At 38.2% G+C, this 18,230-nt stretch overlaps 3 protein-coding genes across 5 annotated transcripts; all 3 read left to right on the forward strand.

Moving 5' to 3' along the window:
• LOC140016610 (mogroside IIIx synthase-like) lies at positions 1-432 on the forward strand. The gene has a single exon (XM_072070173.1). It carries the CDS (start codon positions 1-3, stop codon positions 430-432), a length of 432 nt encoding a protein of 143 aa, XP_071926274.1.
• Positions 433-5,621: 5,189 nt separating this feature from the next.
• On the forward strand, positions 5,622-10,004 carry LOC140016813 (RING-H2 finger protein ATL46-like). 3 transcript variants are annotated; one of them, XM_072070722.1, is made up of 3 exons: positions 5,622-6,360; positions 6,446-7,322; positions 9,042-10,004. In XM_072070722.1, the coding sequence occupies exons 2-3, from the start codon at positions 6,453-6,455 to the stop codon at positions 9,279-9,281; spliced, it is 1,110 nt and encodes a 369-aa protein (XP_071926823.1). In that variant the 5' UTR covers positions 5,622-6,360; positions 6,446-6,452; the 3' UTR covers positions 9,282-10,004. The 3 variants fall into 3 exon arrangements, with proteins under 3 accessions (XP_071926823.1, XP_071926824.1, XP_071926822.1); XM_072070723.1 differs by having other exon boundaries at positions 5,622-5,954; XM_072070721.1 differs by having other exon boundaries at positions 5,622-7,322.
• Positions 10,005-16,185: 6,181 nt separating this feature from the next.
• Positions 16,186-17,612, forward strand: LOC140016812 (UDP-glucosyltransferase 29-like). The gene has a single exon (XM_072070720.1). The coding sequence runs from the start codon at positions 16,223-16,225 to the stop codon at positions 17,576-17,578; it is 1,356 nt and encodes a 451-aa protein (XP_071926821.1). The 5' UTR covers positions 16,186-16,222; the 3' UTR covers positions 17,579-17,612.
• The last annotated feature ends 618 nt before the right edge of the window (positions 17,613-18,230 follow it).

Here is an 18,230-nt window from a genome sequence, read left to right on the forward strand (position 1 = left end):
ATGGAAGAGATTGCCCACGTTTTAGAGTTTAGCAATGTAGATTTTATATGGGTTGTGAGGTTTCCTAAAAGAAAAAATATTGTGATTGAAGAAACTTTGCCAAAAGGATTTTTCGAGGGGGTTGGGGAGGGAGGACTTGTTGTCAATGGATGGGCTCCACAAGCAAAAATTTTGACCCATCCCAACGTTGGTGGCTTTGTGAGTCATTGTGGCTGGAATTCTGTGATGGAGAGCATGAAATTTGGTTGGCCAATCATAGCCATGCCTATGCATCTTGACCAACCTATTAATGTTCGATTGATTGAAGAAGTCGGCGCTGGGGTGGAGGTTTTGAGAGACTCAAAGGGAAAGCTTCACAGGGAAAGAATGGCAGAAACAATTAACAAAGTCATGAAGGAGGCAAGTGGAGAATCCGTGAGGAAAAAGGCGTGAGAATTGCAAGAGAAATTAGAGTTGAAAGGAGACGAAAAGATCGATGATGTTGTGAAGGAGTTGGTTCAAGTTTGTGCAACAAAGAATAAGAGAAATGGTTTGCACTACTATTAGCACTTTTTTCCTGTTTAGTATATGTGATGGTTACAATAGCACAACCATCAATTATATTGTTTAGCATTTTGTGTTTTAACATGATGGTTATAATATCAAAACCATCCAGGCTTATTGATCTGATTTTTTTGTGGTCGGACTAGGTTTTGATATGATGATCAAAACGTTAGAACCATCAAAGATTATTATTCTCGTGTTTTGGTCGTATTGCGTTTTATCTGTTCGTGAGTTTGCCGTAGATTGTTGGCATCTCAACGTACAAACATACGTCTACTAACATATACTATGTTAGTTGTTACGTTTTAAGTAGTAATACAATACCTACTTTAGTTTAAGTATTGTTACTTTGGAGTTTCACCTTTTTCTCTTTCATGCTTTTGTAGTTTTTGCCGTTCGAATATCCTACTATTATAGAGGACCCATTTGAATAATAATAATATTTTTTTCCTTATGAAAATCGATAAAATTTTATGAGGAAAAAAGAATATCTTTGCCTGATTTGTTAATTATGATAAACCAAGAAAAGAAAAAGAACCGCCATGTTAATTAATTGACAAAGCTTTTGCCCAAAAACTGACAAATTTCAACTTTATGATTCAATAAAGGCGAAATTAGTGGCATTATAAATTCTGTTATCCAAACTTTCTCTCCTGGGTATTGATACGGTCAGCCAGCAAAGATTTGGGATTTGGATAAAAAATGATGGGCTCTTGTTGCGGGCTAAAGCTTGTGAAATTCAACCCAAAACCTCAAGTCAAGGTCATCTGGTCTTCATTTTAGCCAGACCTTGACCTGGACCATTTCGATCCTTGCTTGAGTTTTTTTTTTCTCTTTTTTTTTTTAATAATTGGGCTTTTCTTCTGTATACTTGACATAAATAATTTTCTCTTTTTTTCCAGCAATTAAAGGATCGGCGGGGATAATTACCAAGATGGATAATATTAATCACGCAATTATTTATTTGGAATTTTCAAATAATGATCAATCCAAAAACATTTATTGTGGTTTGAAAGTAAAAAAAAAAAAAAATTTTTATAATACTTGCGTAATTGCCTTTTTTTTGTAGCCAAAAGCAAAACCAAACAAAGCACGAAAGGCCATTTATCAGTCTGCTAGTAATTCCTTTTTTTTTGGGTGTCCATGGGCTTAAGTGCAGCAAATCAACAATTCCTCCCTCCCCTTGATATAAATTGAAGGGATAATTTCAGATACCTCCCCTAAGGTTTCTGACAGTCTCACTCTCCTCCCCTGTGGTTTCAAAAATATCTCAAACCTCCCCTGTCAGAATTTTAGGTCTCATTTCTTACATCATCATGGCCAAAAAGACTTAAATACCCTCACAAGTTAGCTAATATTTCGTGATTATCAGGACAAATTTGGTGAAGTTAGTTATAAACACAATTAATATAATTAACGATAAATTAGAATCTTTTAACCAATATAGAAACAGGCAAGTAACTAACATCTAATATAATGTACATGTTTGTAAACTGATTGTACCTCATAGATCAGCCGGTGTAAGGTGTTTATAGATAAATCAGTATTAGTCATATAGATAAAATTACATACCCACTGCAGCTTGCAAGGAGAAGTACAAGTTACTTGCCTGTTTCATATGAGATTAACTCACTAATGCAAGATAATCAGGGCATTTGTGGTATATGTGACAGCCCCACTTTCCCCTAAGGCGAACCAAAGGGATTAGCGGACTGCCTGCCCAACTCTCGTCAGGACTAACGGTTCAGTTCGCATCGATCTAAGACGTTCCGAAATATACTAACGCGCGTAAACAAATCAAAATGTCCAAATAAAAAAAAAATGAAACCGAAGTCGGTTATGAATAGTAACCGACCCGTCCGAACCCAACCAAAAATAGCAAGCAAACACTCACATCTGAACTTTAGCACTTACAATCCAAAATGACATACAAAAGTTTTCAAAAGTTAATATATACACGGTTTGCCAAATCAAAAGAGAAACGCCCCAAAAGTACACTTAGGGTTTTAATCAATGAGCTATACAAAAGACATGTCCAACTAGCTCAATTCGGCAACCATTTATCAAATCCAGTCCAAAAGTGTTTATTTTCCTGTAAGGAAAACAAAAGGAACAGAAAGGGGTGAGCTTGCGCTCAATGAGGTACCAAACAGATAGCATTAAACTCATGGCATTTCACATTTAGCAAATCAAATACACATGCCAGATATAAAACAAAGGAACCAATGATTCAAATCAGAAGGATACGGGTGGCTCTCAGGAGTCAAATTTCCAGCGCAGTACTTGATCTAAACTGGTTGACTCTCCGTCAACGTATATAGAACCAACGCGTCCGTAGATCCCACTTCACACCGAATTCCGTCCACCAAACACCCCTTTACCGGGCCCGCTCACCGTATTCGAACATAAATGGTAATACTCGAGTATACCCGGAATCAAGGGTCTCAATACCCAAAATCCCCGAACAGACTACCGTGGTTCGTTATCTAATCGTTCAGGCCCTTGCCGGCCCGACTCGAATAACTTAGCCACAGGACTTGAGCTCATAGGTCATAGAAAGGTCGTTGGTTACAAATTTCCAAACGACGTCCGAACAGATACAGATACAGATACAGATATCAGATACAGATACAGATTCACACTAAAATTGGCATATGAACAGACAAGAGAACGAGTGTGATAAAGTACACTCTCGTCTCAAACAAATTAAACAGATTGCAGAGCAGAAATCAGGTTAATCAGCAATGGAGGGGAGTGGTACACTCACCGGCTCAACTTCAAAAGTTTTCACTTTAGATTGGCCTTAATCGCCAAGAAACCCTAAAACAATCAAAGTAAACTAATTGAAGGTTTCACATCCAGAATCGAGTAAACAAAATGCACATGAGGCTCGACTACTAGTCGTATGCCTCGCCAAATAAATACTAATGCAATGGTGCAAAACATGATTTTCTTGGAAACGAAAAGGTAACACGAAAATCTAGGCTCACGCAACCCAAAAGCCCTTCATTTCTATCACAAGCCAATTCAAACTTAAAGGAACCAAACGGCCTAGAAAATCGGGCAGCACTTCCCCTAAATTTCTTACTTTTCCAGCCATCAATGGCTTCACTATATCCCCAAAACAGTTCCAACATCTCACACAAAATAATCATTTTTCCAAAAGCCGTTCACTAGGCTTAAAGTTATCCAAGTACAAAAGTTAGCTAGGAAAAAATGACCGGAAATGAAAGTTAAGCCCTAAACATGCAAACAAGTACAATGAGACTCGATAACGAGTCATAAACCAAGACCAAACATGACCCCAATAGGGTTCCATAAGCATATACAAGCATTACAAGAAACCAGAAAATCCAGAAATAAAGTTAAACGTTAACCCAAACAAAAACAGTTTTGACGTCAATTTGCGGTTTTGGCACCAAAGACACTACAATTATCGGATGAAGGTGCAAGACCTACCGTTTCGAAGCTAAGAAACAGGGCTACAACAATGTAGAAGGCCACTCAGTCCAATTCCTAGCACAACTAGGTCAAATATGCAAAATACCAAACCAGAACCTTAATTGCAGGTTTACAAAACACAGTCTAGCGTAAACATCATAACTCATCCTACACAAGTCCAAATCCAGAAATTCTAAAGCCACTAGAAAGATCAGAAACAGGGTTACATTTCATCAGAAGACCTCAACAACCAAATCCAAAGCAATTCCAGTCAAAATGGCCAATTACAGGCGCAGTTCTGCCAACCTGATGAACCCAGAATAGCAATAGTAATTTCGGCATTTTCTCTCTACACTACTCCAAATGACCTGAAATTTTACAGGCATCTCAAACACATCAATACCTACAACTTTCATGTTTTAAGCAAAGGCCAATTCGGCCTCTAACCATATGATACAAAACCGGACAGAAATTGGGGATAAAAACCCTAACTTTCTCAAATTCCTTCCAAACCCAAAATTGGTTGCAATTATCAATCATATACACCTACTAGAGTCATTACTCCTCATTACCAACCATCATACATAACCACAACATCATGATCACATTAAACCAGAAAATTCATCAATAAAATAAAAATTTCACCAATTCATCTCAAACCATGAAATAAACCACAAATTACAACCCTTTAGCCACTACTAAGCATAACTTAAGCTTCATTAAGTGTAGGAGGGGATTCACCCACCACTCACCTAGAACACAAGAGAGGGAGAGTTGTTGGACACCTTAGCTTCCTTAAACACTTCACCAAATCACCTACTAGTACCAAATGGAGAGATTTTATGGAGTAGAAACAAGATCAAATGGTTGGATGATTATACTTAAGCAAGATGAAAGCAAGAATCTTGAAGAGTTTTTCTTTCTTCTTGGCTCAAGGTGGCCGACCAAAATGGAGAAGAAAATGGTGATTTTTGTGGTAATTTTTGAGATATTTAATCAATTGGTCAAATAAGTCAAAAAGGTGAATAGTTGTCATAAGTTACAACCACTCTTAAGGTGACACTTGTCACTTCATTTAAAGCATCTCTATCCTTTTGTTTTCTCTCACATCAATCACATCTCAACCTCTACTTATCTCTTAACACCCGATAAATTTCACACAGTATCCGGAATTTAACCTAAATAGCCGAATTTTTCCGAACTTTCCGCACTAGTGGGTCCCACGTCCGATATACGTTCTTAATTTCTCAAAAACTATTCGATACTAGAAAAATCATTTAAAAACCACACTTACTCATAAAAAGTATTTTCACAAATTTTCAAATCAAAACATGTAGGAAAGACGTGCAATTAAAGGAAAACAATAAAACCCAGTGCTTAAGAAAATTTCGGGCTCTCACAGTATAGAGTTGTTTCTCTCTCCAACTCCCCATTATTTTTATTGTTTGTATTTTTGAATTGGGTCTACTTTGAGACTGCCTATTTAGTTTTAGGGGAAGTTTGTGGTATTTTTGAAACCATAGGGGAGGGGAGTGAGACTGTCAGAAACCTCAGGGGAGGTATCTGAAGTTATCCCTAAATTGAAACCTTGTCTTTCCACTAGTAGAAACACAACACACACACCCACACTCAACATACGCAGGAACCATCGAGAAACCGGCCCAGAAACGAGCAACCTAACGGGGACCTATAAGGAAACCCTATCCAGCCAATTGGTGACGGGATGGGCTCCCTATGGACCTTAAATTGAAACCTTGTAAAAGGAGAAAATTGTGCATTCATTAACAGAGCGAGAGACGCATGTCCCAGAGTCTCTGCTACACTGCAAAGCAGAACTGTCCAAGGCCACATCATCCAAGAAACAAAGAAGGAAGACAAAAGACAAAAGACAACTCCAAAGAGTTTTCATCATTGGTGGATTTTGTACCAGATATAGATTGATTGATTGGTATTCATGGAGCCTCTATTAGGTAAGCTGCTAAAATCTTGACATCACCTCCAAACTTCTAGTTTCCCAATTTACTACTCAAAGCAATAGAAAAGGTTGAATTTTTGTCATGCTTAAGTAGGGGTGGTCTATTGGGATTGCACCCCGAATCCGTATCAAAGATTTGCTTTGCTTTTTCTTGTGTCTTCATTAATTAAATCCAATTGGGTTTCTTGTAAATGAGAGAAGGGAAGGAAATATGGGTCCATTACTTGTTCGCGTTAATCTCTGAGCTGGGCTTGTCCTCAAGCTAGGTAATATCGGCAAATGGTTTCGTGAAAGCAGCAAGCTAGTAGTAGTAGTAGAAATTAAGCTCACGGTCTTCGAGAAAATCGAGGAGGAAAGTTATGGTCTTTGGGTGCTAAAAATGCCTTGGATTCAATCTGGAAGTAAGATTAGTCCTGCAATTCTTTTCATTATTGTGATATTAGCAGTTGTATTTTTCATATCTGGTCTGCTCCACTTGCTTGTAAGGTTCCTCATGAGGAGGAGGTCATCACAAAATTCTCAATCTAATGGATATCCTGATTTGTCTGGTTCTGAAGCTTACCAGAGACAGTTACAACAGCTATTCCATCTTCATGATTCAGGTCTAGATCAAGCCTTTATTGATGCTTTACCAGTTTTTCTTTACAAAGATATAATGGGCTTAAAAGAGCCGTTTGATTGTGCTGTTTGCCTTTGCGAGTTCTCAGAGCAAGATAAGTTACGGTTGTTACCACTATGTAGCCATGCTTTCCATATAGATTGTATAGACACATGGTTATTGTCAAATTCAACTTGCCCGCTCTGCAGGGGGACCCTTTTCAGCCCTGAATTTTCCGTTGAAAATCCAGTTTTTGAGTTTGATGAATCAAGAGATGAAGACTGGGTGGTTTCAGGGAACGTAGGCGTTGCTGTTCCTTGTGATCCTATGCCATCTGAGGCTGAAAATAGTATTAATGAAAAGAGGGTGTTTTCAGTTAGGCTTGGTAAATTTAGGAACACAAGCCCAAACGATTGTGCAAGAGGTGAAGATATTGAAGTGGGAGAGACTAGAAACAGTAATTTGGATGGAAGAAGATGTTTTTCAATGGGTTCTTTCCAGTATGTAGTTGCTGACTCAGAATTGCAAGTTTCTTTGTGTCACAAGAAACCTAGAGGCAATGGTCTTGATCCGAGGCTACAGAGAGCCAAGGAGAAAGGTGGACAGAATGGGAATTCCTTGAATGATGAGGATATCGAAGGGAAGAAGATTAACATGAGAAGTAAAGGTGAAAGCTTTTCTGTTTCCAAGGTCTGGCTGTGGTCCAACTCCAACAAAGGGAAATTCCCAAATTCTACAGAGAACCAGATTTCCAGTTCAATTAATGTAAGTTTGCCATGGACTGCCAGAACTCACAAGTCTATAGCAAGATGCCCTTAGGACTCCCTTTTTTTTTTTTCCCTTTCTAGTCTGCTACTTTGAGTTCATTTTTCCACACCATTTTAACCATCAATAAAAGCTTTAGTTACTAAAGCTTTTGCTTTCTTCTTTTCCCTTTTGATTCTTTTTGTGTGGTCTACTACCAATGGAATGATGCGTCTTTTCTCATCACTTTGTGGTCAGATGGCAAACATTTACAACTTTATCTTTCATTCAAATTCCCAAAGAGCATGCTTTTCTTTTGCTAAATTCTTGGCTATTTACCTCATGCCGGCTCTGCTCCTGGCGTGCATTATTACTAGATCTTTGCATCTTGTATTAGAGTCAATATGAACTTAATTATGAGCTCATGCTTTGTCTCTATTCCTTTACTTCTTGGTATCATTAGTATTGCAGTTGCCAAATGAGCGTACCTCCCCAAAATATGGGATTTGAGGTTTCAAGAAAAGTCTAGAGCGAAAATTGAGTCGGCCCTTTTTTCTTTTTTTTTTTGGTTGGGAGGGACAGCGCATAAACGTGCGATTTTCACGTCTATCAATTTAAGTACAAGTTTGGACGATTCATGGCTAAGATTGAGTCATTTCTTTGTACTATTAATTTTTGGATAAACCGAATTAAAGTCGGGTAGACTACATAATCTTTGAAATGCATCCATTAATCTGAGCTGTGCAAAAAATTCTAAAAGCAATAATGTAAAAAGATCATGTTACATAAATGTGTGCTACTTGCACAATTGTCACCATAGTAGAGTTGCTGAGAATCTATACTCAACGAAACATCAATACGAAATTTGCAAAAAGATTGACTGCCTTGGTTGCACTTTGATAAAAGATGCATTGATGGCATTGATACCCCGCCTGCTCGGTCTACAAATTTCAGCAGCTTTTTGTCCTTGATTTTTTTTTGGTGTGTGTGTGTGTGTGTGTGGCACTCTCTGATATTTCAAAAGCAGAAATTGGGGTCCTCAAAGTGCTTGCCGTGATGTCCATTGACATCTTGCTTTCAGCGAAACTTTGGGTTTCTCTAGAAACGGAGGATTTGCGCTTTCCATGTTTCTTATGGGTCCCCCCACTCTGGGAATTGGAGATGACGAGTTGGGAGAATTAGCCTCTAAAAGTGGCGTTGGGGTAGTTTTTTTTTTTTTTTTGAAAAGAAGAAGAAGAAGAAGAAGAAATGTAACGTTGAAATGCTTGGGGGCAGACGTGGGAGCCAACAAGCTCATGAAAAAATTAGTATTATTATGTTGTCCCCCTTGATTTGATCAGTGAAACAGTCTCCAAATGATTAATTACTGTAATAGTTTGTTGTATGTGTCCATGAATTTCTTCCCACGACGATTCGGACTCGGGTAGCTGATCCCACTTTACCAAGTATTGTTAGACCACTTGGGAGTTACGCATGGTAGCTCTTCTTTTCAAAACCCTCTCAGGCTGTAGTAAGCACTGGTCAGATGAGTCCCATGCAGGTAACGTAGGGTCAATATCTTGAGCCTCCCCAATCTTCCTCTTTAATAGGGAGACATGGAACACAGGGTGGATCCTAGCCCCATCAGGCAACTGTAACCTATAGGCCACCACTCCCACCTTAGCAATGATTTGGAATGGCCCAAAGTATTTTGCTGTGAGTTTCAAACTTCTTCTAATAGCCACTGTTTGTTGTTTGTAGGGTTGGAGTTTGAGGAACACCCAATCCCCCACTTGGAATGCACGTTCAGTTCTGTGCTTGTCAGCGAAGTGTTTCATGCGACCCTGTGCCTTGGCCAAATTCTCCTTGATGAGGGATATGACCATGAGTCTATCCTGTGCCATGTTAACCACAGCTGGTATAATACTATCTTTGGAAGGGCCCCAAGGGAATATGGTTGGGCTTGTATCCATACAACGCCTCAAAGGGAGTAATTTGTAGACTGGTGTGGAAGTTGGTAGTGTACCAAAACTCGGCTGTGAGTAGCCAGTTACTCCAATGAGAGGGGTGTTCACTACACATGCACCTAAGGTAGTTTTCTAAGCACTGGTTTACTCGCTCACTCTGCCCATCAGACTGAGGATGGTAGGATGAGCTGTAATGCAGGCCAACCCCCAACAGCTGAAACAACTCATGCCAAAATCTGCTCACAAAGATCTTGTCCCTATCAGAAATGGCAGATTCTGGTAGCCCATGTAGTCTATACACCTGGTCAAGGAAGACTTGAGCAATTTGCTGCGCAGTAAAAGGATGTGTGAGACGTATGAAATGACTGAATTTTGTCAGTCGATCAACCGCTACTAAAATGGTGTCAAAACCATGTGATAGGGGCAGCTGCTCAATGAAGTCCATGGATATGTGTGACCATGCCTGCTGCGGTACTGGTATAGGTTGCAAGAGTTCAGGATACGAAACATCCTCCTCATGCTTGCTCCTCTGGCACACATCACAAGATCTGACAAATGTGATAACATCCTGTTTGATTCCGGGCCAGTAGAATAAGGCTTGTATCCTGTGTAGGCATCCCCCTTTGGCTCGAGTGTCCCCCTACAGCAGAGTCATGCAAGGCCTTGTCAGGAACCCAGCAAATAAATCATTGTCGTTTTGACCATCAGAAACCTATTGAGTGCATCAGTTTCAAAAAATTCTCTAGCACTTTAACAAGTCCATATACCATGAAAGGTGAGAGAGAGAGAGAGAGAGAGATTGAGAGTGAGATAAGAGATGCTCATGCTCTCTAAATCATATGATTCTTCATAATGATTTGTTTGAAAATATACAACATTGCATAAGATATTGCGTTCGGTTTACTAAGTGACACACTTAAAATGCAAAATTATATCTCATGATCTAGATGAAAACCACCACAAGTGGCAAGGAAAAAAAATAAGAACCAGAACAATAAAAGAAAGAAAGTTTTTTGGCATCCAATTTAACTTCGGGTTGGAGGAAAAGGAATCAAAGGCCAACCCTTGAATGAAAAAATGATATGTGATGTCCATGTCAGTATTAAGGCCAGAATTTAACAAATAGTTTAGGATCAACAAAATGGACTATCTGCAAACTTCAAATGTACCTCTGAAAGAACCTTGAGCATCTGATCAATGTACCAAATTTTCTCTGGGGAAAACCTAGCACAACAGGACAACAATAAATAGACTATATATTAAATAACATGCCACAGAGAACAGCTGGTAGTATTTTACTGAATTCTTTGACATTCTTTACCAATCCCCAGTGCAGTGTCGTGGATATCAACTACTATCATGAAGAACACATGGAAATGCAAGGAAGTGAAAACCAAAATCAAAAGAAAAAAATAGAAAAATTTCACAGAGAAGCTAAGAAATAGAAAGCAATTGATGGAAGACAACAAAGAAAGTTAACATACTGATGCATCTATATTCTAACAGATGTAGTGTAAGACTTTTATTTCTGGTGCATCAAAAAGAGAGAGGAGTCCATCTCTAGGCTAACTTTACAACTGGGTAGAATGCAATAATCGGAGCATCCAATTGAATCATCCAAACTAGAGTATGTGAATGCCTTCACAAACATATACCCAATATTATCAGCAAGAACAATTCTCAATAGAACTACTGTTCTGCATTAGTAAATAATACAACAATCAAACCACTGCAGAAGCATAACATCATAGTCTAAGCATGAAACTAGAGAAATTGAGCCTTTCAACTTACTTCTCCACAATCGAGCAAATTTTGGCAGTAAGATCTCCTCTGAACTCTGGTTCACTTACTTCCAAATAATCAATTAGTTCCTTGGTCAAAGGCTTCACATTGCTTTCATTTACCAAAAGATACACAAGTTCAAGGGCCCTTTTACGGATTGAGGCATCTGAATCCTGAGAATCAATAGGCAGCCATGAGCTATAATTTTAGAGGGTTGCAAAGAAAACTGTCACAAAGAGGTTTCAATTCTAAAACTGCATAATACAAACTAGAGAGTTTAAGCAGGTCCAATGACCAACAGAAGTCTAGACAGAGGGAAAGGCACAATCGTTGCAGCACTACAAAAATCAAGTTACAAAGAGACATTCTCTAGAAAATATTGCTTCAGATCATTCAAGGACCCGATGACAACAGATATACATAATTCTTCCCTGTTCATTCATCTTTGTTCTGGAAGTAGGCATGATGATTACTCATGAACCTAGATTAGTTGTTTTCTTGAAAAACCCTACAATGATAGACCTATAAACATAAACAAAAATAGGAAGTATACTATCCAGCAATTTTCTGGTCAGCAAAACAATAAATTCTGAAGGGCCAAAAACCCAGAAAAATAGAAGTCAAACTTTCTATAGCACTGGTAGTGGGTAGCTGCAGGTATGAAGTATTTGTAACTCTTAACAGCAAAGGTAAGATAAAAGTACACATACTACAATGGACAGGCTTGTGGGGAAAAAAAAAAGTCGGATGATACCTTAACACACTCCAAGATAGTGGCTCTGTGCCTCTGTACTGCTTGACTATCTACTGTAATAGCTCTCATCAGCATGTTTAAAGCAACATATCTGACAAATTCACATTCAAATTCCAATTCCATAAGATGAAAGAGCATGACCAACTATGCTGGCAGTATAAAAAAAGGGGTATTTTCACGTTCCCCAAGACAGACAGCCGTACACGTACAAGAGTGTCAAAGATAAACCATCCACAAAAACATCGCCTTTAAAACCATAGTGAACAATAATGGCACAAAACATCACCTCCAAACATCCACAGCGAAGAAAAATTTCAAAAGAAAAAGAAAAGCTATAGTGGCACAAATGACACAGATAAACTTTCTTTTTCTCCTGGCAACTATTTTCACATGACAGGTCTGATGAACAAAATGACATAACCAGCCTTAATGTCTCATTAAATGTGATGAAAACTATGCAAGCATTAGGAAAAAAAAGAACCTGATATTGTTGTCCCGATTGGACAAAAACCTGCCCAGTATATTGATCGCAAGGACCCTCAAGCCACCATTATCTTCAATACTCATAATGGCAGCAACACACTGGTAGAGGATAGCATTCCCGGCATTCTTGTTTGACTCAGTTTTGGTTGCCACCTAGAAAAAGAATGTAGAGTGCCAGTACAACAGTTAGTTCAGTTAGTTTAACAGTTCAGCATGAAAAGTTAAATATCCTATCTGAACAATGCATTATAGAAAAGAAAAAGGAAAATATCCAATATGCACAGCTGCAAACATAGTCTTCCAGTTAAACGAAGTTGATTAACATTTTCTTAACAACAAGTAGCTTTAAAATGCTACCATTTGCTTTTCACCCGTTATACTAACTTAAAAAGCTTTTTAAAAAAAAAAAAATCTATTTTGAAAGCACCAGTGGATACAATTTCTTAAATAGCTTTTCCCTTCCAAAACTTGCACTACAAAATACCTACAAAAGTTTTTCCGCCTTTTCCATGAATCATGTATTTTCAGTAGCTTTAGAAGGCTAAAACAAACAAGGTTCCCACAAGACTCTAAACATTACTAATAGGTTGAAGAATCATTCAGCGTGCAAGAAGGGGGAGCACAAAAGCGAACAGGTTAGTAAGTGGGGGAAAAAAAGACGTAAAACTCGGGTTCTGAACGAAGGATTAAACAGGCTGCTATTAATTAAGAATCGGAAAATTTTTTTATTGAAACTCAGTGACTGTTCAAAAAGGAAGAAATATCTAAACTAAACTTGTCAGCTGACGGAAAAAAAAGTTCTTTTAATGCCCCAACGAAGTTACACAAGAAGGAAGAGTCAAGGGGGTTCCATGATAAGGAAATACAAAAATATGGCAGAAGCATGGGATAAGACTTCGTTATGTACTTAACATCACTGTAATTAACTCTACGGTATTCCCCGATTAGAAAACCCCGTGATTTGTGCAAAGGGCGTAAACAAAGTTCCACATTTGATGGCAACCTCAGTCATTGATGCATTACAAACATGTCACACATAGACATTTAAGGAACTGGTGTTCCAGAGTGATAAGAGGAATCATTAGCATAACAAGATCCAGAAGAAACACAAGTTTGAAATTTTTCTTAAAAACTAGTAAAGGTCAAAATTATTTGAGAAACTATATTGGAGCTAGCACATCGCAGAAACACTTGGAAACAAACAGCAACTGACCTGAGCAAGAATATCATTCATGCAATCACTAGTGTCAACATCTCCCTGTCCAAGTACACATAAAAACCTGAGCAATCTTACGTGAAGAAAAGGGTCAGTAATCCCCGCAATGTCATATTCTGGAGCATATGGACTATTCGCCAAATCCTTCAACACTTTCACCACACCCTCTGTGCATTTCTGATCCACAGCGGAAGAAGAAAACGGGAAATATGAAAATCCCATCAGTTGGAGAACTCAGAAAGCAATTTCTTTGCACGTCAACTTGTCATTGAAATTAACAAAAGCATATTTCCAGTCCAAGAATTACACTTGTTAACTATTAGTATAACAGTTCAAATGTAAAATCACATGGAAACATCATCAAATCTGAAAACATCCACACAATATCAACACATTGACCCAAGTTAGAATTGCACAAAATCAACCGTTTTTTTCTCTGAGAAGACCAAGCTTAAAGGTACCAGGTAAAGACAAAAAGAGCAGATCTAAGGTGCAGAAGTATCTCATTCTAAAATTTTAATTTGGTTGCGGAAACATGCTCCAACCTTAATGTTAATTTCTAGATCACGCAAAGTTGAGAAGGCAGTGCTTTGCCTTCATTTATCCTTCCCAGCTATAATCTGCTCCGTATCCTTTTCCAAATGAACCATGGAATTTAATGCAAGAAATACAGGATTTAAACAATTAAAAGAAGGGAAGATTTGAAAGAAAACCTTGGTCAAGCAAACATCACTTGAAACAGAGGACGCATAACAGTTCTTTTAACGATGTTGCTTTTCAGTCATAGAGGAAAATTGGAACTAGATTGCTACAAGAAAATCATCAGGATTCAGGATGTTTATCAGGTTGAAGATATCTCCCACAATCCAGAATCATCTAATCCAGCAAGGTAATGTTAAATTGGTGGACTGAATTCGTTCGATCAGCCTGGTTATCTATTGACCTAAAATTTTTGTGGAAAGAGGTGCTAAAGAACGTATAAGGTAGCATGCAGAAATTTTGGAGCTAATGTTAAATTTGCGGACTGAATTCATTCAATCAGCCAGGTTCTCTCTTGGCCTAAAATTTTTGTGGAAAGAGGTGCTAAAGAATGTATAAGGTAGCATGCAGAAATTTTGGATGAAGCTCAAAATTATGTGCAACTGACCATACTGAAGAGAAGGTAGATTTTGTTACATAGCAATAGTAGGTAGACAGAGAAAAAGCAAAATGTACCTTTCTGAAATATTCCAGTGCCTCTGAACTGACTTTGCATAAATCTGTGCAAAGCTGCACTCCTGTAAGGAGAACTCCATGGTGCTTTTCCTTCAGCAAAGAAGCGGCAGAATTTATAAAATTTTCTGCCAGATCTGGCACTTTCCTGATAATCCTGATAGTGCATAATGCTGCCTAAATTACAGAGAAGCTCCAATAAGAGTTACGTGATTCAAGAACAAAAGGAACAGAGAAAACAAGAAAAATAGGGCTTCATATAAATTTATAGCTTTATACAGTCAACTAAAGATACAAAAATCCAAAAATGCACATCCAGAGCTGCATGCGTATGAAAATGTTTAGTGAATTTCCTAAGCTGATGAGCCTCACGACCATATAACAGCGGCTTTTCACAGAATTCCTCGAGCAGAAAATGCTGACTGATAAATGAACTACAAGGTGCAAAAAAACTATCTGAAGTTTTGACACAGCAGATGCTCTCTCCAACTCAGTAAGTTGACTTTCTAATGTCCAAAGATGAAACTATAAAAAGAGGAGGCTAAAGCTGAAAAATTCCTAATCAACGTATATGATTGTTCTCATTTTGAAACAATAGCTCATAAATCAATTACTCTTTGGTGTTAGTGCATGTTCGCAACTTAACCTGATGACAGCATGGCAGTAAACATGAACCAAATTATAAAGTCAGTGCAGACACTAATACTTTAAAGCCAGTAGTGATTAAAAGATTGTGGAGACTTTACTTTCTTTCGGATGTTTGGATCTCTAAATTGCAGAAGCCGTTCAACTTCTGGAGCAAGGTCGCGGGCCATTTCTGCAGAACAAATATTCCCCAAAGCACAAAGAGCAAGTCCAACAATGTACTGATTGGTGTGATTAAGATCTCTATTGATGAGTTAAGGTGCCTGAACTAATTTCCCAAAATCCGATAGAGCATCTATACTAGTGACAATTCTTATTAAATGAATGCATGTGCTACTTATTCCTATTTTTGTGACGGGAGAAAGAAAGGCTCGACAATTGAACAGTTTTACGTGCATAAAGCTGTTAAAAGTATTCCTCAACTGTTCAAATTTTTTTTCATACAAGGAATGGTAGAAGGAAAAAATAGTCACATTTCCATATGTGACAGTCACGTGAATAATTTTAAAATTTTGGTATGCATGGAAGGGAGATAAAATCGGTTATATTTTGAGAAATGAATACAAGGCTAATGCATATATTGTCTTGCATGGAAACTTGACATACTCAGTACGATTGCCTTAAGATTCTGATTCCCAAAATTTCATGAAATATTCTCATTCCTTTTAATTGCACAATCAACAAGGTAAGTTTCCATAGATATCACCCCGAAAACTCAATAAATTGAGCCTTCTCTTCCCCACCTTCACCACACAGAAGTTCGACTCTTCAATCCCCGATTAATATTCTTGTGAGAGTTTTTTGTGAGCCTTTGAGCAATTCTTGTGAGTCCTTTTTTTTTTTTTTTTTTGGAGAAATTCCCGTGAGTTTTTGTTTATCATCAATGGAAAATCATGCAACTTTCAACGTTCTCATGCTCCCATGGCTGGCTCATGGACATGTCTCTCCTTACTTGGAACTAGCCAAAAAACTCACCGCCAGAAACTTCAATGTTTACCTGTGCTCTTCCCCGGCGACCCTCAGTTCTGTGAGATCAAAATTGACTGAAAAGTTTTCTCAGTCAATTCATCTTGTTGAACTCCATCTTCCCAAGTTGCCAGAACTTCCTGCTGAGTATCATACCACCAACGGCCTCCCACCCCATCTGATGCCCACCCTCAAGGATGCATTTGACATGGCTAAACCAAACTTCTGCAACGTGTTGAAAAGTTTGAAGCCTGACTTGCTTATTTACGATCTCCTTCAGCCATGGGCTCCAGAGGCTGCCTCAGCATTTAATATCCCGGCTGTCGTGTTTATCAGCAGTAGCGCCACCATGACTTCTTTTGGGCTGCACTTCTTCAAGAATCCAGGTACGAAGTACCCTTATGGTAACGCAATCTTTTATCGCGATTATGAATCCGTTTTTGTTGAGAACTTGACAAGGCGTGATCGCGATACATATCGCGTTATTAATTGCATGGAGCGATCTTCTAAAATTATTCTGATCAAGGGTTTTAATGAGATTGAAGGGAAATATTTTGATTATTTTTCTTGCTTAACTGGCAAGAAAGTTGTCCCCGTTGGCCCTCTTGTCCAGGATCCTGTGCTAGACGACGAGGATTGTAGAATTATGCAATGGCTAAACAAAAAAGAAAAGGGTTCGACCGTTTTTGTTTCTTTTGGGAGTGAGTATTTTCTTTCAAAGAAAGATATGGAAGAGATTGCCCACGGTTTAGAGGTTAGCAATGTAGATTTTATATGGGTTGTGAGGTTTCCTAAAGGAGAAAATATTGTGATTGAAGAAACTTTGCCAAAAGGATTTTTCGAGAGGGTTGGGGAGAGGGGACTTGTTGTCAATGGATGGGCTCCGCAAGCAAAAATTTTGACCCATCCCAACGTTGGTGGCTTTGTGAGTCATTGTGGCTGGAATTCTGTGATGGAGAGCATGAAATTTGGCTTGCCAATCATAGCCATGCCTATGCACCTTGACCAACCTATTAATGCTCGATTGATTGAAGAAGTCGGCGCTGGGGTGGAGGTTTTGAGAGACTCAAAGGGAAAACTTCACAGGGAAAGAATGGCAGAAACAATTAACAAAGTCATGAAGGAGGCAAGTGGAGAATCCGTGAGGAAAAAGGCGAGAGAATTGCAAGAGAAATTGGAGTTGAAAGGAGACGAAGAGATCGATGATGTTGTGAAGGAGTTGGTTCAACTTTGTGCAACAAAGAATAAGAGAAATGGTTTGCACTACTATTAGCTCTTTTTCGTGTTTAGCATATGTGATGGTTACAATAGCACAACCATCAAGTATATTGTTTAGCATCTTGTGTTTTAACATGATGGTTATAATATCAGAACCATCAAGGCTTATTGATCAGGTTTTTTTGTGGTTGGACTAGGTTTTGATATGATGGTCAAAATGTTAGAACCATCAAAGATTATTATTGTCGCGTTTTGGTCGTTTGGCGTTTTATCTGTTCGTGAGTTTGCCGTAGATTGTTGGCATCTCAACGTACAAACATACGTCTACTGACATATTCTATGTTAGGTACTACGTTTTAAGTAGTAATATAATACCTACTTCAGTTTAAGTATTGTTACTTTGGAGTTTCACTTTTTTCTCTTTCATACTTTTGTAGTTTTTGGCGTTTGAATATCCTACTATTATAGACGATCCATTTGAATAATAATAATAATATTTTTTTCCCTATGAAAATCGATAAAATTTTATGAGGAAAAAAGAATATCTTTGCCTGATATGTTAATAATGATAAACCAAGAAAGGAAAAAGAACCGCCATGCTAATTAGTTGACAAAACTTTTGCACAAAAACTGACAAATTTCAACTTTATGATTCAATAAAGGCGAAATTAGTAGCATTATAAATTCTGTTGTACAGACTTACTATA

Source organism: Coffea arabica, chromosome 11c (assembly GCF_036785885.1).
Source record: "Coffea arabica cultivar ET-39 chromosome 11c, Coffea Arabica ET-39 HiFi, whole genome shotgun sequence".
Classification (NCBI taxonomy): Eukaryota; Viridiplantae; Streptophyta; class Magnoliopsida; order Gentianales; family Rubiaceae; genus Coffea; species Coffea arabica.

What these genes read in the sequence shown, in the direction of transcription:
- LOC140016610 (XM_072070173.1), top strand. Translation starts at nt 1, where the DNA reads ATGGAAGAGATTGCCCACGTTTTAGAGTTTAGCAATGTAGATTTTATA.
- LOC140016812 (XM_072070720.1), top strand. Translation starts at nt 16,223, where the DNA reads ATGGAAAATCATGCAACTTTCAACGTTCTCATGCTCCCATGGCTGGCT.
- LOC140016813 (XM_072070721.1), top strand. Translation starts at nt 6,339, where the DNA reads ATGCCTTGGATTCAATCTGGAAGTAAGATTAGTCCTGCAATTCTTTTC. An exon ending in AGATTTCCAGTTCAATTAAT is followed by an intron (nt 7,323 to 9,041) that starts GTAAGTTTGCCA and finishes TGTTGTTTGTAG; the next exon opens with GGTTGGAGTTTGAGGAACAC.